The 9940-nt window shown below is 34.3% G+C and overlaps 1 protein-coding gene across 4 annotated transcripts in view; it reads right to left on the bottom strand.

The window, feature by feature from the left end:
- The window catches only part of Msr1 (macrophage scavenger receptor 1), a 64418-nt gene that overhangs the window by 32637 nt on the left and 21841 nt on the right, over window positions 1-9940 (bottom strand). For all 4 annotated transcript variants that reach the window (XM_013026608.1, XM_013026600.1, XM_013026615.1 and 1 more), the window contains exons 6-7: window positions 7609-7689; window positions 2480-2569 (exon numbers count right to left, since the gene is read on the bottom strand). In XM_013026608.1, coding sequence (XP_012882062.1) covers window positions 2480-2569; window positions 7609-7689 — 171 coding nt within the window. The remainder of the gene's footprint in view (window positions 1-2479; window positions 2570-7608; window positions 7690-9940) is intronic.

Raw genomic sequence — 9940 nt, 5'->3', positions numbered from 1 at the left:
TGTGTGTGTGTGTGTGTGTGTGTGTGTGTAGCTTGAATTCATTCTGACTTAGGTTTCTACCTGGAGGCTTTAGCCTTAGAGCCTTAGCTCTAGTACTTGAGCCTCAACTCCACGTCCAGAATTTTTCTGGTTAACTAGTCTCTCAGATTTGTTTGATCTATTGAGATAAAAGTCCTCAGATCTGGCTTGAACTGAGATTCTCATATCTCATATCTTCTGAGTTGCTAGGGGTATAGGTATGAGCCACCTGTGCCCAGCTTCAAATTTCCAAAAATGTCATATAGTGTGTTGTAAGTAGCATGAGACCTAAAACATTTTAAAAAGTATAACTTACTCTCAACTGAAGTTTTGTTTTGAAGATTTAGCTGAGGTCCAATCATTATCAGAACAACATGGTGAAATTTTCTAATTCTCATATTGCTTTATATAATATGATTATATTTTACACCATTACATTCACTTTTAAACTGTGATGGAGTGAATTCAGGTACAAGTAAATTTGAAAAAAAGCTATTACTAAATATTGCAAAGTACTCAAAAACTTCCTTATTATTTTAGTTGTATGCTTTTATGAAGTAGGCTGAGTACCATATTTTCAGGTTGTTCAAAAGGAAAAGACATAAATTAAAAACAAATAGGATGGATGAAATTAAGCCAAATTGGAAGTGATTATTTTAATTGCTACAGAGGAGATAATATATAGCTTAAGGAAAGATATTACATGGAATACTTGGAAGCCTTTTGCTTTTCTAGCTTTCAGTAAGCATTTATTTTAATAAAACAGAATAAAGAAGAAAGTGATAGAGGGAAGAAGGAAGGAGGTGTAGGAATAGGAGAAGAGGGAGAGGGAAAGATGAAAGCTAGGAGGAGTGGAGAGGAGCAGGAGAAAGAGAGAGGGAGATTTCCTGCTCCCATTGCAGGAAGTCAAGAGTGAAAGACACCAATACTGAGAATCTGTTTTTACACAACCATGTTATAGATTGTTGAGAACAGAAATATTCAAGTCACCTGGCTTATTATGTGGTGTTAATTTCATGATAGATTACATTACTGTAAGTATAAAAAGTCCAAAACAAAAAAATTATATTTTTTAGGAATATTAACTTATCACCTATATTTGAGATTGACCATAAACTACTACAACAATTTTTATGTTAAGCTTAGAAGACAAATAAAAAATTATTTATTCTTTCTTCCCAGAACTACATTGAACTATCTTGGAATCTGCAAGTAGATTTGCAATTCTGTCAAATGTAAAGTTTTAAACATATTTGTCTAATGAACTCAAATTGCTTATGTAGGAAACTAAGACATATAGATAATTTCACGAAAATTACCAAACAAATATTTTCCTCCATGTTGCTTAAGTGCCTGATGATAGCTAGATGCTTTAGAAGTTTGGGGTGTATAAATACACCACACAAATACAGTGAAAGCAGGGTTATAGCATGAGGGAGGGACATACAAAGCAACAAAGAAATCATCTTATAAATATGTTAGAAACAATCACAAGAAAGAAAAAATACATTTGAATCCTTATGTTGGGGTTCATTTTGCCTAACATCAACTTATCTGACCGTTTCTGCTTGTCTCAGACATATACTAGTTATTGCAAATAAGGGAAAACATGGGACCTATGTTTCTTTGGGTGTACTTTGTGGAGGAGAAGGGGAAAAACAAATTGTTTAAATAGGGATACAGATGTACCCATTGCAACAATGAGATGTACAAGTTGTTATGTTGAAAACGAACTTTACAACTTCGGCGGGGGAGGGGGGAGGGGAGGGAATGGGAAGGGACGTGAAGGGGAAACAAAGGAGGAGCTAACAATGCTTGATAAGAAATGTACTCATTACCTTGCCCATGTAATTGTAACCCCTCTGTACGGTATTATCACAATAAAAAAAAACCATAAAATACTAAAAAAAAATAAATAAATAAAATAGAATAAATACACCACTCACTCCAAGTAGTCATATCTGCAGTTGAAAGACTGATTGCAGGTTGTATAATGTGGCTAGCCAATTTTTCATTGAGGTAATTGATATCAATGCTGATCATCTACCCTGATATTATCAGCATTACTGAACTACATTTCTTGAAGCATGTACAGTTCAAAACATGAATAACACCAAAGCCAATGAGCATGGGCCACAATATGGAATTCCCACTCATTGCTTGTTGAAATGCAAAAAAGTAATGTCAATTTGAAAGAGAATTTATAAAGTTAAATATACATTTACCATGTGAACAAGCAATGACATTTCCATGTAACTGTTTTGTTCTCTTTCTGTGTGTGTGTGTGTGTGTGTGTGGACAGAACTCAATTTCAAAGTGCTTCAGATAACAAAATAAACTATATGTACTACTATCCATATGATAATGACTTTGAATAAAAGTAATTTTTAACTTTGAATATAATTCTATGATCTGACATTTATTTGTGTATTCGTTAGCAAAATACACAGTGTTATAATACCTGTCCTTCCTGTCTTTCCTATTTGTCCTGGGAATCCTTTACTTCCAGGAAAGCCAGTTGTTCCACGATCACCTTTTTGACCTGGAGGACCTACATGATCAATAAAGAAAACAAAAGTTTGTTACAATCCATTTTTTACATTGCATATATGAAATTAATATAAAGTGAGTCTCCAAATGGAGGATAATGCTACTGAAAGATAATTTGAACAATAAGAATAAACATTAGTATTTTGTTACATTGTAGGTATTCAATAAATAACATAATGTGGGAATATTAGAAACTAGGAAACTTCAAATGGTAGACTTTGTAATGGCTAACAAGATAATTTGCTAAAAACTTAAGATTTTTAAGTTTTTTTAATATTTTAATAATTTTAGGAATTCTTTTAAGAGTCTAAAATTTCATTTAATATTTCCCTTAGGAAAGCACAACACAACAAAAATTATGTGTATTTACTTAAAAATTAGAGTCCTAAAACTGGGCATCCATAGGCAAGAAATTAAAAATGGATTCCTGTTTGCGACCATGCACTAATCTCAACTCAAAGTGGGTCAAAGACCTCAAATGTGAGACCCAAAACTGAAATGACTGCAAGAGAGAGTAGGAGAAATATTAGAATTTATCGGTATAGGTAGAAACTTCTTGAATAGAGTACCTAGAGCAAAACAGATAGGAGAAGGACTTGACAAGTGGCTCTATATCAAAATTTAAAGTTTCTGCACAGCTAAGGAGATAGTCACTAAACTAGAAAGACAGCAAACCAACTGAGGAAAGATCTTTACCAGCAATATATGAGACAAAGGCCTAATATCCAATTTATACAACCTCAAGAAACTAACCCCTCCCAAACCTAATAAGCCAATCACTAAATTGGCAAGAGAGCTAAGGGAAGAAGTAAGAATGGCAGAGAAACACTTGAAGAAGTGCTCATCATCCCTAGACATAAAGGAAATACAAATCAAAACAACTCTGAGGTTCCATCTCACCCCAGTAGGACTTGCCAACATTGTGAATTCTAACAACTGTTGGTGGGGATGTGTGGAAAAAGGAACCTTACTGCACTACTGGTGGGAATGTATACTAGTACCACTCTGGAAGGCAGTGTGGAGGTTCTTCAAAAAACTAAACATAGACCTTCCCTATAATCCAGCCATACCACTCCTGGGTGTCTACCCTGAATGCCATGAGCCAGGAAATGATAAAGACACCTGCACATCCATGTTCATTGCCACACTATTCACAGTATCCAAGATTTGGAAACAGCCCAGATACCCCACAATAGATGAGTGGATCCAAAATATGTGGTACCTATACACAATGGAATTTTACATAGCCATTAGAAAAAATAAAATAATGCCATTTGCAGGGAAATGGATGGAGCTAGCATAAATCATGTTATGTGAGGTAAGCCATCCTTAGAGAGACAAATGGTGCATGTTCTCTCTTCTATGTGGAAATTACATCTAAAACGCACTGGAATATGACAAATGAGATAGGATACTAAATACTCATACACAGTAAGACCAAAAATGGATACTGAGAAACACATAGGTGCCTAGGTACGTTCTTCATATTTACATAAAATAATATACATAAAGAAACAGACTCCAATATATGAAAACAAAAGACTTTATGATTCTGGCTTCTTGATGTGGTGTATTCAGGTTTATATCCATCAGGAGGGAGGGGAGATACAGAACTTAAGGGAAAAGGGTGAAAAGCTTCAGCATAAGAGCTCACTGGACATTGGTGAAATTGAACTATCCAACCCATGGGCAGAGACAGGAGGGAGGTACTGCAAGATAATGAGGGAACAGAAAACACCATACGAAAGGAAGTGTACTCAGTACCTGACTCTTGTCATTGTATTCCCTCGGTACACCACTCTATAATAACAATAAAGTAAATTTACTTGAAACAATTAGAATCCTAGTTCTTGAATAAAGTGTTTGGTGAATCTGTTTTGTACAGAATTCACTGTAATTCTAAACCATTTAAATATGAGTGCAGATAGGCACAAAACACACTCACAAGTTTACTTCTAGGTATACATTACATATACATATATATATATATACTTACATTAAACTTATGTATACTTATATTTAAACCATTTTTCTCTACTTTATAGCTGTATAGTCATCACTGAAAGTGAATATAAAAACAATATTGTATGACTTCAGAGCAAATGAGGACTGGAAAAGAGAAGGTATTTGGATCTGTTTTAGAGTAGTGGAGAAGCCAAGGCCATTCTGATAATGGTTGGTTGGGGCCATTACAATGCTACTCAGAAAGTGTGTGTGAGTTACATTTTCCATAGGCGAATGAGAAATTCACAAATAAACCCTGTGAGATACATTCAGAGATAAATCAATAGACTATTATGGGGAAAGTTTAAGCAAATTCATCCTGGTTAGTAGTATCATGTAATTGATCGTTTAATTATGCTTGAAAAATGACCACTAAATATAGCACCTCTGTAAAATTTTATTCTAAGAGACTAGATTCTCTGGGCCTTTCAGGTAGCAATTAGCTAAATATCTATGGTAATCTGTAGCAAGGATGAAGGATTTAGTGCTACAAATCTGCCATTTTACAAGTAGAAGGACTAGAGTACTGCAGAGATAAAAATCACATGCATAAGGTTCATCTAAGTCTTAATATGTAGGTGGAAAATTAATGAACTGGCTAAAATCACAAAGTAGAATTAATTGAAACTGACCATTGTATACTCCTTATTTCCTGGCTTCAGTAATAAGGGAATCCAGCAATATGACAGACAAACTGAATATGAAATTAACTAGGAAAGAACCCATTAGGAGAGGAGGCTTAGAATTTTGAATGTTTTTCACCAAACCAATGGCAAGCTGATAGATACCTGAAGGATTTGTATTCTCTCTCCAGCAAATCACTCACTTGCTTGCTCACTCATTTTATGAGGTGACTGGACAATACCTATTTGTGCAGATAAACAATACCAATAGCATACTACTAAGACCTGGCAAAAAGAAACTTTGAAATTGTGTTGTTAAGGCATTAACACAAGCTGAAACATTTTAAACCCTTCTTCATACCTCATATATCGGTAGTTCAAGAAGTGCTGCAAGATCAGCTACCTAAGAGAGTATGTGCACAGCAAATATATCCAGACTAAACTTCTCTAGTTGAGGTATAAAGCTTTGACAAATGCAATTCATAATGGAGGAACAGACAGAGCCTTAACAGTAGTAGCTCTGACAGCTATTATAATCTTGGTTACTCCTCCCACTTATGGCATCAACACAGCATTATTAAGCTCTATTGAACCATAGTCAAGTAGAAGGGCTTTTCTTAATAAAAATTCTCATCTGACATCACTTCCCAAAGGCACATTAATATCAAACAACCACCTGCACACACACACACACACACACATTCTCTCTTTCTTCCCCTCTCACTCTTCTCCCTCTCTCTCTCTCTCTCTCTCTCTCTATATATATATATATATATATTCCCTCTGTACATCACCTCTACAATAACAATAAAATAGGTTATCTTTAAACAAATCCTACTTCTTGAATAAAGTGTTTGGCGAATCTGTTTTGTACAGAATTCATTGTAATTCTGTCTGTCTGTCTGTCTGTCTCTCTCTCTCTCTATATATATATATGTATAACATATATGTAATTCTATATACATACATATGTGTATGTTTGTTTAGATATAAATCATGATTTATACATATATAAAACATATACATATCTACACATGTATATATGTTAACACACACACATATATATATATATATGAACATACACATACATACGTTCGTTTTAGGAATGATGATATGAGGGTCATATAGGTGCCTTTTTTAATTAAAATTTTTTTGTTTTGGTCATTGGGCTTGAACTCAGAGCCTGCACACTGTCCCTGAGTTCTTTTGCTAAAGGCTAGCACTCTACCTCTTTGAGCTACAGTGCCACTTCTGTTTAAGTGGTTAATTGGAAATAAGAGTCTCACAAGGACTTTTCTAACCAGGCTGGCTTTGAACCACAATCCTCAGATCTCAGCCTCTTGAGTAGCTAGGATTACAATTGTGAGCCACCAGTGCCTGGCTTTCTGTTTTCAATTTTCAAAATTTATTTTTCTATATGTTGAAAATGAACAACAAAACTTGTGAGTGGGGATGGGAAGGAAAGAGAGGGAGAGAGTAAGGGAGGGGGTGACACTGCCCAAAAAGAAATGAACTCTTTACCTGACTAATGTAATAGTAACCCCTCTGTATATCACCTTTATAATAACAACATAAAAATTTTTCTTTTTTCATGTATCCTCAACTGGTCAATATATTGATCAGAAAGAACATTTTTATATAAAGAAAAGACAAAAAATAAAATGACATACAAGATATGTTTTGGCAGCACAAACCATTGTAGTTAGAATGAAACTATGCAATATATTTCCTACTTTGAAAAAATATGCAAGGTATTTTATTTCTACTCAAACATGACATATTATTGCTCATTTTAATGGTTTGTAAGAAAAGAGAAAGTTCATGATTTTCTCTTCTGTTCTATCATCTTCTTTCAAAACATTGTTTTCAAGATTAAAGCATATACAGAAACAAATAATTTGAATCAAATTTTCTCTAAAATACAGAAAGTAGCTGACAGTAAAGGTAAAATATTTTAAAATATTTTTTTCAGAGTTTTTGAGTGTTAGAAGATATATTCAAGGACTACATAAGTAAGAAATACACTCCAATATTCCTCAGCACACATTAGTTCATTTTATATCTGAAAATAAAAAGATCTTAAAATGTATTCAATGTTAAGGTGATGTTCATGTGGCTCATTACATACTTTTGTAGTAAAATGGCATCCCTTAGTATTGTAATTCCACAAAGCAACCATGACAAAAACATTTAATTTTCTTTGAAAATCAAGAATTGTTTCAGGAATTTCTATGATTACAAAATTATGCATAATTAGACTGCTTAATAGCTCCTCAAACATGCCCATACATGTTCATACACTCACAGAGAGAATACAGGAACAAATGAAATAGCTATTTTCATTTGTATACATGCAGGACTATATATTTATATACCCTCATCGACTAAGATTAAGTAGTTATTATTACCATACCTATCAGGCCTGGAATGCCTGGTAGACCAGTTAATCCAATGGGTCCTCTGTCTCCTTTTTCCCCAGGGGGTCCTGGAGGACCTTTAAAAATTACAATTACTGATGATTAGCATAGATTACATAGATTTGTCATTTATCAAGATAGTGATATCAAAGACCAAAGTTTCTTTCTGTTGTGCAATAACAGAAAATAAGTAAGACTTATCTTCCTAAAGAATAACACTCTGCAATTGAGATACTGTAATGCCTTCTACTGATAAGGATGAAAGCCTTAAATTAAACTTCTCAAATATGTCTTAAATATTTGTATATGGATAATGCTTTCCTAGGTTCTAAGAACCTAGAGGGGAGCGAAAAGATATCACAATGGCACAAAACCACACTAGTATTATGTACATATTGAGCTGGTATTGCTTTATTAAGTTAGAGAGGATGTCAAAAAATTTATAACTAAGGCCTTATAAGATATTTGTGATGCCCTGAAAAGACACAAAAATTCATGTACTATAGACTGGCCCTACCTGCAGGTGTCTGTCAGAGAGGTGAAGGGATTCTGAGGTAGGACAGAAGATTGCAAGCCTTCTCTCTGTGACTCAATGATTGACAAGAATCAGGGGAACAAAGGGAAGAGTACAGTGTGAGAAGATAAAGAGGGAAAGAACTTTGAGAGTTGAGAAAGTGGTGAAAGGACAGCTAGAGCAAACAAATAAAGAATAGCAGCAACAAGGAAACACCAAGGAGGTACACAGAACAAAGAAGACAGCAATGTATTATTTTGCTGAGGATTTCATAGAATAGAAACTGAAACTACAACCACAAAGCAAACAAACAAAAAAGCCACAGTGCTACCATACCTAAAATCTAATCCAAGGATTTTATCTGACAGTGACACTTTAGCATGACTCATAATTCATTGTATTGCCCATATTTACCTCTGAGTATTATAGCCAGGCACCATCTTGAGAGAGGGTCAATTTTTGGCACATGAGTTATTCTAGGAATCTGAACATAAAAAATTCTAGGTTAAAGAGCTCGGAGAGTGTCTTCCACAATTTCTGGGTGGGAGATGATAAAGAGAGTCAGCCATGGAGAGAAAGAGAGAGTTGGAAATGGACCTACTAAGTTTAAGCAGCAAGGAGTTCATTTTGTGGAATTGAAAAACAGAAAAAATACTGAACGGTAAAAGAGAGAAACGTTCTTACTTACAAAGGTAAATTTATCTGAATAGTAGCAGGAAAAAAAGGAGAATCGGGGATTAGGCTGTCCAAGGACAGCCAGGATATAAACAAGACAACCTATCTGAAAAATAACTAAAGCCCCAAAGAGCTGGGGGTGAAGCTCAAACGGCAGAGAATCTGCAAGGAAAGCCAGATGCTAGGAAAATAAATTCTTGCCCTCTAAAACCCCGGGTACTGCATTGAATTTAATCAACCACTTACATAAAAAGCAAACCAAACAACAATAACAAAATAAAATCTGCGTGGTAGCTTAGAGCATTTGCCTAGCACAGCAACTCCCTGGTATTCATCCCTGGTGCTCAGAGGCAGGGGAACTGCATTTGTACAGAGCAAGCAGAGCCCTTTTTTGTCATTAGTCCCTAGTCAATACAGTATAGCAACTGTTATATGACATCTACATTGTAACAGTTATCATGAATAATCTAAAAATTATTCAAAGTATATAGGCTATATATGTAGATTATATGCAAATAACACATGACTTTAGATAAGAGACCTAGTCATCCATAGATTTTAGTATTCATGAACATCCTATAACCAATATTCTATGGGTACAAAGGAACAAATCTGTTCAGAAATAACCAGAGAGAGAGAGACAGAGAAACAGAGACAGACACAGAAAGACCTGATGTCTTAGAAATGTATATAGAGTAAAGCAATTAAACAATCAAGGATCACACACAGAGAAGAAAATCAAAATGTCTCACTAGATGAATTTTCCAAAGATGGATTCTAAGCAAATGGAAGATGATCCCAGAATAAATTGAGATAAATTTAGAAGCAACAATAAATTACCTCCTGAGCAACTCTGAGTAAATATCGTTTGTAAAAGTAAGAATGATAATATTGACTAAATTATTGGTTTAAAATTCTCACAATATAGCAATGAACTGTCTTCATAAATATAACCAAACCAAGCATGAGGCTTCTTATAAGGTATGTTATCTATTAAGGTAGGTAATCTATTAAGCTGTCAATCAACCTTAGAATAGATTAAAATCAATTTTAAGAGAAATAAAGAAAAACAGAAGAAAACAGAAATACATTAAAAACAACCAAACTATTTTTGGTAACTTTAATGAACAAAAACATTC

Source organism: Dipodomys ordii, unplaced genomic scaffold (assembly GCF_000151885.1).
Source record: "Dipodomys ordii isolate 6190 unplaced genomic scaffold, Dord_2.0 Scaffold4, whole genome shotgun sequence".
Taxonomy (NCBI): domain Eukaryota; kingdom Metazoa; phylum Chordata; class Mammalia; order Rodentia; family Heteromyidae; genus Dipodomys; species Dipodomys ordii.
The sequence above is the reverse complement of the archived record's forward strand: the minus strand, read 5'-3'. Positions and strand labels throughout refer to the sequence as shown.